At 37.1% G+C, this 19,159-nt stretch overlaps 1 protein-coding gene across 1 annotated transcript in view; it reads right to left on the bottom strand.

Annotated features, from left to right (window-relative positions):
* LOC128989693 (cadherin-99C-like) overlaps window positions 1-19,159 on the bottom strand; it is a 131,672-nt gene that overhangs the window by 8,842 nt on the left and 103,671 nt on the right. Inside the window, exons 7-19 of the mRNA XM_054411691.1 lie at window positions 14,769-14,891; window positions 9,280-9,543; window positions 7,554-7,703; window positions 6,536-6,754; window positions 5,891-6,085; window positions 5,117-5,254; window positions 4,675-4,989; window positions 3,689-3,841; window positions 3,179-3,319; window positions 2,733-3,017; window positions 2,258-2,431; window positions 504-713; window positions 215-346 (exon numbers count right to left, since the gene is read on the bottom strand). Of these exons, the coding sequence (XP_054267666.1) occupies window positions 215-346; window positions 504-713; window positions 2,258-2,431; window positions 2,733-3,017; window positions 3,179-3,319; window positions 3,689-3,841; window positions 4,675-4,989; window positions 5,117-5,254; window positions 5,891-6,085; window positions 6,536-6,754; window positions 7,554-7,703; window positions 9,280-9,543; window positions 14,769-14,891 (2,499 nt within the window). The remainder of the gene's footprint in view (window positions 1-214; window positions 347-503; window positions 714-2,257; window positions 2,432-2,732; window positions 3,018-3,178; window positions 3,320-3,688; window positions 3,842-4,674; window positions 4,990-5,116; window positions 5,255-5,890; window positions 6,086-6,535; window positions 6,755-7,553; window positions 7,704-9,279; window positions 9,544-14,768; window positions 14,892-19,159) is intronic.

Here is a 19,159-nt window from a genome sequence, read left to right as displayed (position 1 = left end):
TCAAGTAGTTTGAAATACTTTATAAACAAGTAACCTGTCTGCTCTACGGGCCTCAAGTAAACGCGGCTTATGTAACTCCAAAAAACTCATACATTTGCCAGTGAAATTTCAGAATACTTGATATAACTTTCAATGATATACATTTCACTCCCTACATACTAGGAGCAACACACTGATTCACATCTTGAACTGATTTGGTCTCATATTCACCCACCTTGTTGCCAGGGGCTGTGCCATCAGAGTCTGTAGCAGTGACAGTGGTGACGTGAGTGCTGATGGCGACCTCGTCGTCCAAGGTGATGGGACGTGGTAGCGTGAGAAACACTGGCGGAATGTCATTGCGGTCCTACAAGAGTACAAGTAATACCCAGTTAATCGAAGGTTATTCATCTAAATCATTTTGTTCTGTGCTTAAATACTTACATATTCAGAAAACTGTATTTTTGGCTTACATGCAGTACCCTACTGACCATCCTAGATCATATGTTGAATCTCATAATCACCTGCACGTAGATGGTCACTTTGGTGGTGGCCCCAGGCTTGTTGCCCATGTTCTCCTTGGTCCCGACCACCAGGGTGTGTTGACTCTCCCTCTCATAGTCCAGCCCCTGCAGTGTGCGGATTACTCCTAGCTGAGAATCAATGGTGAACAGATCGGTGGGGCCTTGGCGGATCACATAGGTTATCTGCTTCTTTGTGTCTGGGTCTGCAGCCTTCAAAGAAAAAAAAATAATTTTACAAGGTGATGATAACTGTTTACTCACAATCAACCATACGTAGTAAGAACAAGTGTTTCGTGGAATATGTAGTGCAATGGCATCCCAGGACCTCCCTATCTCTATTAATAAGAATTTCCTTTTTTGTAAGAACTTATCTTACAGAATTATATGCTGATTGATGTTTAACTTCTTTTGTTTTATTCTAAGCACAATTTATTGGAGTGGAAATTATTTGAAGGATAGTGAAGGATAATACCAAGGATCAAGGTCATATTATTACTAATAAAATGGTTTAATTACCTTCAGTCTCCAGTTCAAAGTAAGTTGATTAATGCAACCTAGGTTTCAGCACGACGTGCCATCATCAGGCTTCCAGTCGAAAATGTTAAGTCCATTGGACGTCGTTTAGAAGTGTGTATGAATGTGTATGTGTTTGTGTCTTGTGAACTGTATATAGTTTTTACTAAACAACGTCCAATGGACTGAACATTTTCGACTGGAAGCCTGATGATGGCACAACGTCATGCTGAAACCTAGGTTGCATTAATCGACTTACTTTGAACTGGAGACTGAAGGTAATTAACACGTTCGCTACCACAATTATATGGAATTTACGTTCGCATAGACCAGCGACGCAATTGTGCGTCGACTCGTTTCTCACAATAGACCACCGACGCATATTTGCGTCAGCTGGTCACATTGAAATGGACTAACGACGCACATTTGCGTCGGTATTCTAATGTTATTAAACAGCGTATTTCTTAGCAACGGTCTATTTTAGAGCCCGGATTTTATCATATCGGTCTAGAGGGATATCTGCCGCAAATGTGCGTCACTTGGTCCGTGGATATGACGATTGGTTACGTCACACAACAGTTGGCAACATTGTTGTTTACATTGTGTATTCCGCGACATCACAGAACAGATGTAAACGTTATAACCTTTGCAGTTTTGGCTAGTGTTTAGTGGAGTTTCTTTAGTTGTTTATGTAAAAGCTTGAAACAACCAAATTTACAACGACGCTTACGTGCGTCGCCTGGTCTATTGAAACGAAAATGTAATCTTTTTAACTGGATTTCGTTAAATAGACTGACCGACGCATATATGCGGCGTTTTAAAATTCGCTCATAACGAAAAATAAAAACAATATTTATTGCTTACTAATTCACTTAAGGTTATTATTAAGTCAATTAGTCCATTTAAACGATATTTCTCTTTTGGTCTGTCGGCAATGTTATTCCTATATCACTTGGTCTGTAAGCAACGTCATGATCATTCCTTTTAGTCTGTAAGAGTGACCGGACCGACGCAAATGTGCGTCGCTCGGTAGCGAACGTGTTAAACCATTATATTAGTTATAAACCAGTTCAGGGGCAATTCCACATCTTATGATGTCAAAACTATCATATTATTACTCTTATCGAACTTGAAAACTGTCGCAGAAGTTTCAAACTATCACCGTGCTTAATGTTGTGTTTAAGAGTATTTTCATTTCAGAATATACCTATGAATAAACCTGCATGTAACTCAATACTAACCACAACATGGGTGACCATAAAATTTGGTACATTTTCAGGAACAGAAGCCTCGTAGGAGGTGAGGTGGAATATCGGAGCCTCATCTTCAATATCAGTAACAAAGACGACCACGGTTGCAGTGGCTATCCTAGGTTCTGAGGCTCCATCTTTGGCAGTCACCACAAACCTGTATTCCTGCAATTCAGCAAAATGGTATTTAAATGGATTTTTTTAATCTGTACTTAAATTTTAAAGTAGGAAAAATATTGATTTTAAATAGGTTTATCGAAATAATAATATACGTTTTTGGTTTTTATCTATTCATACACTGCTCATTAAATTTGATTGTAAAGAAACAGCAATTTTTTTTGCAACTATAAAGAAGAATTTGTTTTTTTTCTTTGAATTTTGACATTTGTTGTATCTAACAGAAGAGAGTATCTAAAGATCTCTGTTTGTACAGCAACAGCAATAGTTTATAACACAGGTTACTCACCCTAGTTGTCTCATAGTCCAAAGCAGCTCTTGTTTTTATCTCCCCGGTTGTTTCATCTATAAGGAAAGGAACGTCGTGAGGTAGAGAGTACGATACTTGTGCGTTGATGCCCTCGTCTGAATCGGTAGCCTTGACTTGCCCTACGGCCGCCCCTGCTATGCCCTCCTGCACTGTAAACTCGTATGGCAACCCGACAAACTCTGGGTTCTTGTCGTTGATGTCACTGACAACAATGTTGACCGTCGCTGTGCTCGACAGACCTCCTTCATCCTCGGCTTTGATCAGCTGAAATTATAAACATTTATTAGATCAATGATATTTTTAGTGACTTTTTTATTTCATGACCTGAAGAACAGTAGCATTAGTTCACAACCATTTTCGTCTTTCCCTTTCATACAACAATGTCATATTTTTATCAGATGGATCCAAAAATAATCACAACATACCAGTTCATATCTCGTCAAGTCTTCTCTGTCGAGTCTACGGATCACACTCAGAACTCCCGTTTTGTCATCAATCCCAAACTGTCTCAGATCGTTTCCAGAGATGATAGAGTATGAGACAGGGTCATTTTCTGGGTCAGTTGCCTGAACATTACAGTTTCATATTAATACTAGCACTGTTGATATTATGGGCAAGAAATATTTTGATGTAAAGAGGTTTGGAGTTATAACCCCTTTTTTCAACAGAAATCATAGTAGAACACAATTAATTCACAGTTCCACAGTGATTTGATACATCTCCCTTCGGTACAGCGAGAGCTTGTTGGATATATCTTAAGTACAAACAACCTTAATATTTTAATTTAGAATATCACTAAGGACTTAAGAGGTACAAACCCCAACTCCAAAAGTATATCAACTTGCTGAATTCTTTTTACAAGATATTGGAGACGAAACTATTCCCATCATAACATTACATCCAACCAAACATTATCCAATCAGCTGTTTACTCACAACTATTGTAGCCACTGTAGAGTTGATGGGCGCTCCCTCACTGACTGTCACTTGATAGACTGACTGCTGGAACACAGGACTGCGAGTGTTGGGTCCTGGGACTACAGTCACCTCTACAATGGTCTGACTGTACTTGCCTCCATGGTCAGTGGCCTACGACGCAAACACAAATAACTATCACTATCTATACGTGTTAGGTAGCACAGTAATAAATTATCTGAACCACAACGATCCTTATGGCAGAAGATTTGAAGTTTTGGTTCAGAGCAGCGATAGTTTTCAGTATTAAAAATAAGGTTTATTAAAAATATGAGTAATTAATCCATCAATTTTGCTTTTGTAAAATGAGTACTTAGCTCTAACTTCTGTATAGATTTTATCAAGAAACAGCGAGTAAAAAGGAGGAAATGACAGGGAATATTCACACCCTAAACGGAAAGAGAAAGGTGACTTAAAATAAGGTTCTGGACTGTAACCTTCAGGAACATTGATGGAGAGGAAGACAAAGAGAAAACAGGAGTATTAAAAGAAAATAAATAACAGAAGAAGTAGGGAAAAGGTACAAGCAGGGAGGTACGGGCCCTACTGGAAACCAAGTTAGATGAAAGTGGTAAATGCCCTAAGCCTCAACTAGGAGCTACAAGTTATTTAGTAAAGGTAATTCGGTTATTATGTAAGTTATGGAAGCATGGACGAGTTGTTGGGAGGTTTTAATCAAGTTCAGAATAAAATATCGATAAGTTTGACTGTATTATTCAAATAGTCATGTCAAAAGAAATCGTTGTGGTATTAATTCACTTAAGTAAAGTAGTAAAGTACAATACTGGGATATCAGACATATAAATATTTAAATCCTCTCAAACGCCCATCTAAATTTTGATTCTAAATTGTTTACTTTTATCAAAAAACACTACAGTCCATCATAATGAAGACTATCAAATCCGCTTTTCTCACTACTTTCACCACAGTAAACAACCACAGCTAACCTGTACAGTGATGCTGTATTGCTCTGCAGCATTGAGTTTCCCGATTGCCTCAATAGCACCGGTCTGAGGGTCAATCTTGAACCTATTTCTGCCGTTGTTGGACACATGATAGATGCTGTAGGTTATCTCCGCGTTCTCTCCTAGGTCGTTATCAGTTGCTACCACCTTTACAATCTCTCTTCTCCCCTCGCCAGCCTGCACTGTGATTGGGGGAATCATTGGTAATCTCGGGGCGTTATCGTTAACGTCATTCAGAGCCACTGTGATGGTCATTGGAGCACTGGCTGCATTGCCCATCTTCTCTCGTGCTACCACCTAGGAAACAAGAATTGTTTTATCTTACGTAAACAAACACAAGAATGACAGAAGTATGGTAAATTTACACATTTCCTAAATACCATAGATAAGAACACAAAAATATTGTTATCCCATTCATGTTTACCTGAAAACGAAATTTTCCAGGACTCGGTGGGTCCCTGTCCAAATTTTCTTCTGCAACAGTCAAAGTTCCCTCTTCGTCAATTTGGAAGAAAGTCGTTGTAAGCTCAAATGAATACAAGGGTTTTGGATCTTCAGGTCCCTGAAACATATAAAAAGTATATAATTTTACAAAACAACACAAATATAGATAATGAGTAAAGTAATAATGCTCAAAATGCAAAGATGTTATATTTTATGTGTGGTTGGTAGAGTATGGTTTACAATGGTTAGTATGGGGATACTTTAGTGAAGATACCAGTAAGTTTATTAACCATCACTTAAAGTCCAAGCCAATCTAAAGTCAATCTAAAATAAATTTCTTGATTAGCTATTCAATACATAGAATATTTCTGAATAGTTACATATTCTAAAACCACTATTGTATACATATTGTTATCAGTCTTCTTTCTATAAGAGTCATAAACAAGATAAAATCACTGTGTTTTTTTATGTTTTGTGTATATGTATAACCCTTCCCCCCCCAACCTTTTATTTCCTCCAGCTAGCTGACTCTGCTACTTTCCAAAAAAATCCTTCATTGCATTATTTTACATTTTGAATTTGATTAACTCTTGCTATTTAAACATTACTTTTCACTATAAGCACTTATAATTCTATGACAGCCTTGGGTATAGAAGCAAACTAAGTTTAATTTTGGATATAGGCCTAACAATATACCTATATGAGTTAAAAACTTAAAAATGTTTAGTGTTGACACGTGAGCGGTTTAACATACCAAGTCAGTGTCAGTGACAGTGAGTACTATAGGGTTGCCATCCACATCCAACACTTTGGTCCCGACTGCTGTGTTCTCATCCACAAACCCCTCCACAGCGGAAGCAGATATCCTGGGAGGGCTGCTGTCCACTGGCTTCACTGTGATGAACAACTTGGCTGTGGTGAACCTTCGACTCTCCGACATCTCTTCAGCCTGAACCATTATTAAACGTTAGCGCTTACCTTTTGCTTTAGTTAGGCGCCTATGATAACCTTTACCTAAACATTCTGTGAATGTCTATTGGTCCCAGCTATTGCTAATACTAAAAAAATATCTTTCATTGAGTGAGTTAGAAGAAGAAGAAGAAGAAGAAGAAAAAGTGTTTATTGAAATAAAATATCAATACAGTGTTTTTTCATTGAGTGAGTTAGCCATAAAGTTGTTGACAAAGGTATTTTTTATTTAATTTTTTTTATTAAATGTTAATAAAAAATTGTAACGATAGTTTATTAGGTTACCATTCACAATTTCTGGACTCTACATAATTCCTAAGATAATACTAAAATGAGTGGTCTAAAATAATCTTCTTGACACCTAGTGTGTTTTTCAGGAACAAAAACAAACTAAACAATTTATCAATTCTTTTACAAACAAGTACCTTACCTTAACAATAATCTCAAACTTTTTGGCTACAGTAGTGTCAACAGGTTTTATCTGCCTCACAGCTCCAGTAGAAGGGTTAATCTCGAAGAACTCCCGGTAAGAGCTAGGAACTCCAGAGAGGAAGCTGTAGGAGATCGGGGAGTTGATGGAGTCCATGTCCACTGCTTGGATCTTCTCAGGAGAGATGCCCAGGATACCAGCCAGCACGCCACTGGATACCTGGTAATTGGATATGAAACATCAGGAACCTTAACATGTCCTCTATCAGTACAAATGACAGTTTTTATTGAATGAATTGACTAAACAAAAGAATCTTGTCAGTGAAACTTCCATTAGTGTGGTTATATCCTTGATCAAATACAAATGTTTGCAATGATTAGCACACAAGTTATTGAGCAACATTTTTTTTTTTTTGACCTTCATAACAAAAAAATCTTCAGTAGTTGACTTTAACTTATCTTGCTAAAAACAATATTTCCTAGCCCCAGAAAATGAATAAATCAATAAATTATCTTAGTCAGCTCCAAAAATAAACGTACTTCAATATCTTGTAATTTGATTGATAAACATGAATACTGTATACCTCCTCTTTTTGACAGAAGCTCGAGTTTAAGGACTGAGGCAAACACGAATAGCAAGGCTAGAGAGAGGCACTTTTGGGCTGTGTGATGAAGTACATTATTTTGTCATAATATAAATTTCACAAATAGATAGTTTTATTTGGTTAAAATTAGTTTGATTGAAAAGTGGTTACCAACTGTGGTCATAAGTGGTTTATGCAACTGTGCAATATTTTAAGCTAAAGAGTATTTCATGTGTCAATTAAAATATTCATTATTGTCAACTTTTTTCTAGACATACCATATTTTTTCTAACACAGGAATGTTTGTTGATGAGAACACCGGAGTTTTGTATTCAGCATATTTTGAGAGGAACTACTAACTTTACTGTAAACTAAACAAAAGTATCAATATATATAACAATTTATTATTTACTAATAAAACTGTGATGCACTTACAGTGGCGTAGTACTCCGGATTGATGCAGGATCCGTCCAGTAGCATGCAGCCTTGATAGATGAATGAAGGATCTTGATCATCGTCATCTCTGACGTTGATAGTGAGGGTGGTTGTAGCGGAGAATCTCTCTGACTGATTCCTGGCACGGTCCTGTACAAAGCAACAACTTGTAATATTCGAAGTAGAAAATTTAAACTCATCAACTACAGTTTGCTCCGGATAATCCAACATCTACAGGACCAGAAGGCTGTTGGATCACTGAAAACATCGGAATACTGGAAAAGACCTGAAATCAACCAATCTGATAAAAAAACTCAACTTACAAAGTCTATGCACTTGACAACTATCAGGGGAAATGAATCAGTTTAAGTTTTATGAATAAAATGTGCTTACAAAACATGAATAAAATCCATAACTATACAGACACCTCCCAATGGTTTATTTTATATAGCATACCATCAAATGTTTGACGGATTATCAAGTGTCCATTGCAGTTTAAATATGTATTAACAATAACATACATTACCGAGGATGGAGGATAGCGAATACGTGCTGAAAGCAGAGCCAAGAAATTCATCTTGTCTTATAGATAAAATCCTAAAAAATGCTTTGTATACATAAGAAAGGATGTATACAAGGACAACAACTGTATACAAAAAACAAGAAAATACACAACTAGAAGCAAGAAAATAGCACACGATAATCACAGAGTGCTAGTTAAGTCCTCTTCAACATTAATAAAAGGCTTAGGCTAATTTAATCCAGAAACCAGAGCATTGTGAATGAAGTGTGAGACAGGTGGGTAGCTTGACAAGGTAGGTGCGGCCGAGACTCTTTATCAATTGAAATGTATTATAAAAAGCTGCACAAAAGATTAATTGGAGCGGTTGCGCAAGCAAGAGTCAAGCAGTCTAGCCAGACACCTGTGGCTAAACGCTGACCTTCAAACCTGCATCTCATCAATGTAATTGTCGGTTCGGTCGGCAGGATTATCCCCAGGCATTGGGAGATATGCATCTAACTGGCTAAATCCTAAGTGTGAAAAAACTGAGGAACTATTGGCGGTGTTATTAGTCTTTAAATTGATTGTGGTTTGGAATTCTTGTTTTTTGCTGTTCGAGTGTGTAACATTGTGGTTGGGTATGGATTAAAATTTTTTAAGGAGAAAATATAATTTGAAGAATAAATTGTACACTATGTACAACGGAATGTTGACAATTGTTATAAACATGATTGAATTTGTGTTTACCATCACCGATTGGTGCAATTAAGGAGGTTTTTTGGTAACACATCAACACATAAAGTAATCGGATATTGTAATCTCGTCCCTACATTCAAATAACTTTTCTTGTTTTTACCAAATGGAGGAAAACCATCAAAACAGAGACAGTTTCTTTGTCTAAGAGATCTAGTTTTTTCCTCTTTTTGAGAACTTACAGCTTATATAGTCTTAATTAAATGTAAATAAATCCAAACCATGGGACTAGACTCCAGGACTCAAGAAAAGTGACTCATAAAATCCAGGATAGTGATTTTGTCTTCAACGTCAGGGCATATCGCGTGTGTGATTTTCCGAGTTAATCCCAAAACTCAAGAACTTCAGAGTAGAGATTTTACCTTCGAGCCTAAGGATGAGAAGCGCTTCAATGACTAAATCAGCTGTGTCCTATGACTAAACCAACGTAACTCTGGTAACAGTGTTTCAACCTGCTCCAGATATACTCACAGTAGCCACCACGGTGAGGAGGTATCTCTGGGTCTTCTCATAGTCCAGACTCCTGTTGACAGTGACTTGTCCCTGATGAGGAAGGTTGATGGCGAAGTAGCCGTACCCGTCAGCCACAGTGACTCTGCTCCTGCCCACCCCCTGGTCTGTCCCAACCCCTCGCCCGTCACCGGGGATGATGGAGTACTCCACCAGGCCATTCACTCCAGCATCCAAGTCATTGGCTCTAAGACCTTGGTAGACTGTGGTGCCTACTGGTGTAAGCTGAAAAAAAATTTGTTGATTAACAAAGTTAATGTTAACTGTATTATTTGGGATTATAGTTTGATGCAGAACAATACCTGCCAGCTGATTAGTACATTTAGCTATAAAAATTGGGGGGACCCAGGAAAACGTCCCATTTAACCGACTAAATTTTGTGAACGGTCTATAGGCACTCAAATCCTCTGTCTCAAAAGCCATTCCAGAGCAGTCCCTCTACTCATAAAAAAATTAGAAAACAGCTAGAGGCTTGATTACTGGTACCTAAAAGTTTAATGGTAAAATATAGACTCATAACCATAAACTTTACCTTCTTTGGCCTTCACCCTACAGACCCATTGCTCTTTGAACCAACCACAGTAATAGCTAGAGCGTACGTCCTGCGAAAAACATGATTAAATATTTCCTCACAGAGGTATAAGTGTTGTGATTAGAGATGCAGTTTCGATGTCCGGGCGTGTAAATGTAGAGTGTTCATTAAACTGTGGACACAAACAGGTCTCTCTCTCATGTATTAAAGAGCAGAGTCAACGGCCGTCCTGCCACAGACCACCACTCCATTCCCCATACATGTGGCACAACTGGATCATGCCGAACTGGCTTTGGATCTTGTATGCCGTGTTTTGGCACAATGAGACAATCCACCACTTTCATATTGGCCTCAAAAACTTTGAGTACATGAAACAATCAACCTATACCTATTTATATATATCTATAAACAAAATTCTTCTAGGTTAGAATCATTTTTGTACTAATAATTAATTGAAAATGAAGCAGTCTTCCAACTTTCCTTTGATACCACAAACACTCCAAGAGAAGCACCACAATCATCCAAAGTAAATTTTTCCTAATCCTAAGAACAACCTCCACAATGACAAAAATTGCAATCGAAACTTTATAAGGGAACCTTTTCAGTTATTTTATCGATGTTGGGGGGAAATGTCACATATTAAGTTGAAAATGGATTTTGCATTGTTCAAAAGCTATGTTTCCTTACCATCAATGTTAACAAAACAAGTACGAAAATAAAGAAGAAAACGAGTGCTATTACTACTAGTCAATGATTTCAATACATTGTCTTAAGTCGTGATAAAATCAAATCCAACACTGAAGAAAACTTCATGTGGCTTCTGGGACATTTCCACAAAGAACTCTGTTCCTACAGTGGCAGAGATGATGTCGTTTGGCGCCCAAATTATGAGTTGCGGTCGGCTGCTGGGGCCGTACTGGGAGGGATGAGATTCCATTGGCACTGAGTCGGAAGACGGTGAATCATTAAAGGTGAGATGGGGCCATTAGATTTGGCTGCTGAGCTTTACACTCGCATGCTTGCGTGGGGACCCGCACACTCACACCGGGGGCACATATTGGCTTCTGGCTCCTTGGTGATGAATGATAAACTAAAACAATATGCAATAACAACGAAGAATTTCTTTGTATTGTGTTAGTAGGCCAATTTATGAAGTTTCTTTGGAAGTTTTTGTCTCATCAATGTCGATAATCCATTTAATATAGTTCTATGACATGACATAAAATGTATTATTGACGTCATCACTAAAATTAAGTCACTTTTACCAATCTGACGATAGGCGAAAACCGATTGTTCACGTACTCCAAAAATAATGTATGGCTTGTTTAACTGTAAAAGGTTATAGTTATTATCTGTGAGGGTTCGAATTTGCTGGGGGAAAAACGTAGTTCTAGAATATAATCAACGGCTTAGTACTACTGTACTACTGTATTAATATGAATCACTCATCTCTATCTGCATTCTGGATATAAAGGATTATACGTTCCAAGACTAAGTAAACTCTAATCCGTGAGGCCAAGAATACCAATCGCAATTACGATCTGCTAAGAGTGATTCTGTGATTACCGTGGTGTTTATCTAGTGGCTGAGTTTGCATACAGTATCGACACTAGATGGCGTTACATGGACAGGAGAATGGCGACGGTTGGTAGTCCTGGCACTGACAGGTGGTGAGGTTAGTTTGGTACCACTGCTTGCATTAGGCAGGCGCGGTGACGCATGCGCATTGCTCTAATATCCTTCTCGAGGTTCATCGTCTACTAAATGATTATCCATAGAGTAAGTACCTAAACGTTGACACAAAAATTACTTCTCGAATCCTGCAGCTAGATGATACTTTCACCGCAGATTCTCATACAATCCTCAACCCGTACCCACGTAGCCGTCAAGTCAATTTACAGGATTCCTGATAATATGAAGTATTTGAATCATGCAGAATCTTCCTCGTGCTGGGAATTGGCATTTTGTGCTAACGATTATAGTGGCGCTAGTTATGGGGTAACAATCATGTGAAAGGTGAGGAAAGCTGGAGCAATTATCTACGTTTATATGGTGGAATGCTGATGACTTCGCTACAAATCGGCCGTCGCGCAAAGACTTTAAAGAACGGTGATGACTCTGATATCATCACTCTCACAGATTGAAAACCCCCACTATGGTGAACTATTCAATCAATTATTGTATTGAAATATGTAGTATTTTTTCATTGTAAATACTCATTGACATTAACCTAAAAAGGTCTAAGAAGTACTCTCCGAATCGACAACGAATTAATTTCGTTTGGACAGATAAATAATAAATAAACACCGCACCATTACGCAAATATTCTGCAATGCCTTGTTCCAACGGAAATATATAATCCGTACACTCTTTAATTGAGATAGTTTATAAAACCTCCCTCGTTTCTTGTATGGTCTACGCTTTAGGCAGGATGTCTTGTAGAGAGTACACAAAACGCTGTTAGTTAGAAGAAAGCGGTCCAAAACACACATATTTATGTTTTTTTTTTTATGTTAGGTTAAGTTAGGTTAAGTACAACAAATACAACCAAAATCACTCAAATCTGGTTTTCTTTATTTCTTGGCATTGAAACGACTGTCAAAACAAATTATCTCATTACTAGATGATTTTAATCAGCCATTAGTGCAGCTCAGTTGTCAAGAAGCTTTCCAGTTGACAGACAGGTATTGGAAGCGTACTAATATAATTAGAGGGCGTGCCTCGCCGGTCCTACTTTACACGGTGTTCGCACGCGTTTTATGATAGGCTGATTGCTATTGGCTACTCGGCAGTACGCCATTAGTGACTTGACTACGCAGACGCACTCGGCTAGCCTTGGAGTCCAAAGCCACCTAGTGGACATTAGTTTTTGTTACTGCCCGTCGTGCTGCTTCCATTTCTTTTTTGACCGCTGTTAAACAGCCTATAATCAATGTTAATACCAGCGGAGGATATTATTTCGGAATTACTACCGCACGCGTTGCATTCTGATTTTGATTACTTTGTTCCACGAGCATGTTCTAAAGCCGAATTTAAATAAGTGCTAGTGGTGTAAACACTAGGAAGTGAGTTTATCTGTGGTAGATCACGGGTCTTCAAACCCCGAGGTCCCGGGATCAAATTTCACAAATCACCAAAGGCAAGCTATGTGATGCTATCACGTTCTTCTAGTTCTAGCCCGAAGTAATGTGTACAAAGGTTCCAAACTGAAGAGTCCTATAAAGTGTTGAGAGGTTACAAAAGATGCGTAAACATTCTCTCGCTTTCAGTTCTTCAGGATTTTAATTATTGGCCATCCTCATCTATGAATGTTGTAATACTTCATCAATATTTAGAATATGTTTTAAGTACTGAATTATCTGAAACTTGCTTCAAGCTAACCTCGAGAAATATATTACATCAGCATTAAGTTATAAACCACCGTATTTTACAAGAACGATAAAAGTCACAGCACCTCCTAAAGAAGGAGGATTACCAATTTGTCACGAGCAGTAAATAACGCTTTGCCGCAGAAGACTGCATCAACCTGCCGCGTAACCTTTAGAGATATCCTCTTTGGGTAATGTATAGTGTTTTAATGTTAATGGTATGGTTAATTTTAGATGACCGAGCTTTAATAGTGTTTGAATAAATAAAACACAAGGGTGCTTCAATGCAATGTGATATTGTTTATGATGAAATTGAATTTGTTTTCATTTATTGCCTTTTGGGCGTCTGATAATTTGGTCTAGTAGTCTTGGTATGCAGAAAGAAAGAAGTAAATGTAAAGGCTCCACCAAACATGGTGTCAGAGAGCTAGAAAAACTCTTTGTAAAATAATAAGGGAAATCGGTAAGCAACAATTTATTGCCTCTGAAAATTTCATTTGTAACCAAATATTCTGACACTAGAGCACGAGTTTTATGGTTGTAGGCACCAGAGCCTGTGAACAACAACACATTCTAGAGGTTTGCTAAGCTTCAGTGATCATATGTTGCAGGGTTGTTTCAAGAAAAAAAATGGTCATTTATAGACATATTCCAATGAAGTAATGGCACTCACCAGTCACTTACACAACCGCGGCAACTGCAACGACGGACGCTAGAGGCGAGTGACATAAGACATAAACAAGGAGTATCTCAGTCTGCGATCTACCACAACCAGAACCAGAACCAGAGCAGAGAGCGGCTGGAGGCTAGAAGAGTCAAGACAAATGGCAAGCTAGCCTCGCCCATCGTCATGACGCTAGCCTCGCAGCAGTGTCGACAGCCGATGCTATCAGGGGATGATATTGTTGCTATCCAGCTCTAGATCCACCCTGACAACAGTTCCTTTATAAATTGCGCCGCGATATCGCCGCATCTGAAGGGACTATATCGCCGCCGATCAGCTGATATGTGCCGGTCACTAGATCCTTGCAATTAAAGGCCATAAATCCTCTTGGTCCTCCGTTTGTCCTCGGTTGCCTGGGGACAGTGTCAGGTGCAGCTGAGAATGCTGATAATGGAATCGCCACTGCTACTGAGCTTGAGATATTTGGTTGTGTGTCCTAAACTTTATTTACTGGGTTTCTGTTAGAGTTTAAATTTGTGCTGAAGGGTATGGCAGTAAGAATCGATACTTTTCTTCGCCAAACTATCTCTGTCCGCGATGGTTTGATTAAATACGAGTAGAAGCAACGCGTACACACAATAATAACGAATGTTCATAGTTATATCTCGTGGAATAAAAACTTCATCATACAGTATTTCAAACCAGAAAATAAATAATCCAAATTGTTATACTAGTTTATTATAGTATCCTGCCTTTCACGAGTTGGCAATACAGTAGTCGTGTCAAGATTGGAGTTTTTTTTTAGATAAATGGATAGTAAAGGATATGTGGATGGATGGATGACACATTAGATATGACTCGTGTGAGATTTACAGCAGATCCTCACCTCTGAGACGGTGGTCTCGTACGGTTCGTGCAGGAACATAGGAGGATTGTCGTTGACATCAGACACTCTCACGATGACGGGGATGGTCCTCTTCTTGTTGGACGACTTGACAGTGCAGGTCAGCTGCAACAGGGGGAGTAAACTGTAACCTTAACTGTCTGAGTGGTTCATCATTATCATAATTACATTGAGAAACGAGGTCAACGATGCGCAAATCTGTGAAGAATTAGTTTATAGAATGGGGTGATATGTAAATTGTGAAGTTTTTTACCCAGCTATCTGCTGAAAAGGTGTTTCGCTGGAGCCAGTCAATAAAAGATCAATTTTAAAAAACAATAGGGACCGTTTTAAAACAAAAAAAAAAGCTTAAACAATATTTGTCTTTTGAAACCAAAACTTAAAGTTAACCCAGAAAACACATTTTCAGTTCGTAAGCATATCACATGCATTGCTTGAAGGATTTCGGGCTCAAAACGATAATAAACTAAAAAGTATCCAACACTCAACGGTAAAAATAAATGATCTCTACAAACACTATTTTAAAATTTACCACCTTTGTTTACAATGCTTAAAACCTGACTAATAAGATAAATTAGCTAGATTTAGTACCAAATGAAGTGAAACTTTAAGTAGAAGCATCAAATGTGAAATGTCATCACCACTCTCAGATTTCAGGATTTTAATGCTTTCGCAAAAAGTTCTTTTATACCTTTTTTATTGCTTAATTTTAAAAGCGGTCTGGATTCGGGTGATATAAACACTGTGGATGGCCTGAAGTATCTTTATAGCCAATAACATTCCATGGTAAACCTTACTTCGTCTTTTATTGCCATCTGCCATCAACGCTTTCTCGTAATATTTTAGCTCCAAAGTACATTAAAGTAACTATTTTAACGAAGATGGTTGGAAATACGCCATAGGTTCTGTAGTGCTAAGCAAATTCTTTAAATTTGTAATTTCTTATTACTGAAATACGTAGGCCCTACTTGTATATTTAGTGATTTTAATAATTATAGAAAAAAAAACTCAAATAGGCCAAACAACTAAGTGGATACTATGGAAATGCCGAAGACATCGATTGAGTAAAAAATAAATGTAGATTTTTATAGATGTTGACCAAATATATTTAGTCATTTAGTTGAAATTGAATTGCGGTGTCTCTGAAAATTTACTTATTGGCTTGTATATGATCTCGTCAATGTTCTTGAAGCCATATCGCTGCTTTAAAACAACGTCTAATGAAATAAAAAAATCCTAAATACTGAACTGTTTTCTCAGTATTAGTTTCACATGTAAATTATGACGATGTGATACATGGTGGAATGATATACTATGGATATACTAGGGTACATTGAAATCCAAATGTTTCATACATCTTTTTTGTGACAACTAATAAATTTTTCTAAAAAAAAACAGTTCCTATGTTATTAAATTATGTACACTTTATTATTAAGTATTAAAATTGAATATTCAATGCCGTACAGCCTAGTACTAACATCATATTTCTATTAAATACTTTAAGGCATAAAATATACTCCTAAATCTATTGACAATAATGTCATTTCCAAACCCACTTGATTACACCTAAATTACTCACAAGACCAATGAGGAGTTTATTGATCCTTGTTGATTTTAGATAGAAATAACCACATGTAGGCAGTTTAATAATAAAGTAATTAGTACGATGTAATTAAACAAGACAGTAATTAATATTGCTAATCAAGTAGGCCCACGGTGTCGCAGATACGAGCGAGATACGACCGTGGGAGTCGCATGTTATTAGGTTGTTGAATGTATGAAAGATCACTTGATGATATCACGCTCTTACAACTGCTTCCGGCTGCAACTTGTTTATTATTAAGAATTATCGTGGGATAAGAATATGAGTTGACATTCGTGCCTTGGAGTGGAACATTTAAATATACTCTCTTTTTTTCTCTCTCCCTCTCTCTCCCCTCTTTCTCTTTAATTGCGAAATGAATCTATTGACTTTGTTAACTCTCTAATAATAACTGTAATAACTTGTATAATACCTTAAGTTAATAGTTAATGTAGTCTACTACAATTCACTTAATTGACAATATCCCATGTTATTGTTACTGTCTGAGAGTTTAGGCAAACCCATCAATAGAGTTCTGGTAAATGATGGTTCAGAATAATTCATTGAGAGATCAGAAATCAACCAGTAATCATAAAACAACGGTCACGCTTCTTAAATTTTTTTGCACGCGAGTTTTATATTTTATCCCAATAATTCCACATCAAGCAAAAATCCACACAATTATTGGTTCTAAATCACTCGTTTCGGAATATAATATCCTACAGTTAATATACATGCAATTTTATATACAAGCAACCTTTTACAAACAATTCTATCTCATTAAATTAACTCTTTGATCAAAGCAAATTAGTCAACAATATTCTGTTTACAATTACTTGAAAAAACTAAAAGATGTACTGGTGCTTATTGGGTCTGATGATGATTGGAGTGTCCAATCGAAATCGATCACCACTTACCCACCTTATGTATATACCGTCTTGTGAGTCAACAGTATAAGTGTAAATATATTATTACAAGTGTTATTAGAAGTTTTTTTTGTTTTTCATGTAATTTAATAACACGTATGATGCTGATTAAGAAGTTATTCTTTTTTTTACATAGTGGACACATGAGGAATTCCAGGTTAAATCTGCTGGTTCGTCGTATGAAGTATTACAGATAGAAACGATCATTTTAAGATTTTACCTCATTTTGAATTCTATTTCACATGTTTTATCCCTGTATCTTTGAACGTATACAGGGTGACAAAAAAGTCTGGAAACGGCTTAATATCCTTTTAACAAAATCCGTTAGAAAAGTCAAACTTTTCACATCAACTTATATGTATGAAAACTACTTTTTGCAAGAATTGTCATTTTTTTACCATCGCCAGGGGACGGCCCATGAGGAGTAGGTACATAATCTTTAATATAAGCATAGGTTTCATATGCACATCATTTTAAAGGTCTGGTCAAGTGGAGTTCATTGCCGGAAATCGCATCTCAAAAGGTTCATCCGTTACAAAATGGCGGCATTTCAAAGTTCTTGCGGAATATACCTTTACAAGCCTTAATATTGGTAAATACTCGTATTAAACATTATCTTGAGAGCTGAAACTGTATTTTAAAGTCAAATAGACCATAGACTAAGTTTATTCAATCTTCAAAACAAATTTAACCGGGTTTCAGATTTCCCGGCTAATTTTGACTATGAGTATTTACCATTACTAAGGCCTGTGCAGGTATATTCCGCAAGAACTTTGAAATTCCGCCATTTTGTAACGAATGCACCTTTTTTGATGCGGTTTCCGGCAATGAACTCCACTTGACCAGACCTTTAAAATGATGTGCATATCAACCTATGCTTACATTAAAGATTATGTACCTACTCCTCATGGGCCGTCCCCTGGTGAAGGTAAAAAAAATGGTAATTCTTGCAAAAAGTAGTTTTCATACATATAAGTTGATGTGAAAGGTATGAATTTTCTTACGAATTTAGTTAAAAAGATATCAAGCCGTTTCCAGACTTTTTTGTCACCCCGTATACTCGAGATGTACAGTATGCAACTATTTCCTATTAATGTTTTATTTATTTATTTAATGAACCTATTATTAAAATATCCTAATTAATTGTTTACACAAACATAGTATTTATATTCTACGAGGCCTACAGGATTATTTGTGCTCTAAACACACCAGCGTTACGTAAACTGTTGGGAACTGGTTTTGAGTAATTCCTGTGTATGTCAGAGTTATGTAAGCCTCACATACAACTAATGGCAAAGGCAGTACATCTCCCGCGGTGGGTGATTGTAATTGCAAACCTACACAACTGGAAATACTTCCACATACATGGCAAACTGTGTTAATTGAAATTTCTAATTTACTTGTGTGGTTGATAGTTAATTCCATTGATTTGGTTTCATAAAATGAAATAATTAATTAATCAATCTGATTGGAGTTTATTATGAAGAATCCAACCAACGTGTGGAAAATGTATATTTTCTACAGTCACCCGACAAAGTGGGCTTCCATCTCACAGATATAAATATTTAATTTAAATTATTTTATTTTATAATTATTTAATCCGTGTTAGATAAAATGTCAACAACGGACTTCGGGGTTCTACTTTCAAAAAGCTACAACGAATAGTCCTTGTAACATCCAGCCTTAAATATAACCGGAGCTGAACTTTTCGCCAAGTAGTTCGACCTTTCCTTATTTACAAGCAGAACTAACCGCAAGTTACGAAAGTTGAATAACGTCGACCTGATGGAGTTCTTAGTAATTATCGAATTACCCGCGTTGCGAGCCTTTACACGCTTCATTTGATGTAATTGCTTGTGCCGAGA

The sequence above is a fragment of the Macrosteles quadrilineatus genome, unplaced genomic scaffold (assembly GCF_028750875.1).
Source record: "Macrosteles quadrilineatus isolate MER2022 unplaced genomic scaffold, UCM_ALF_1.0 Scaffold_3__2_contigs__length_128488019, whole genome shotgun sequence".
NCBI classification, from domain to species: domain Eukaryota; kingdom Metazoa; phylum Arthropoda; class Insecta; order Hemiptera; family Cicadellidae; genus Macrosteles; species Macrosteles quadrilineatus.
This window is presented reverse-complemented; position numbering and strand designations above follow the sequence as displayed.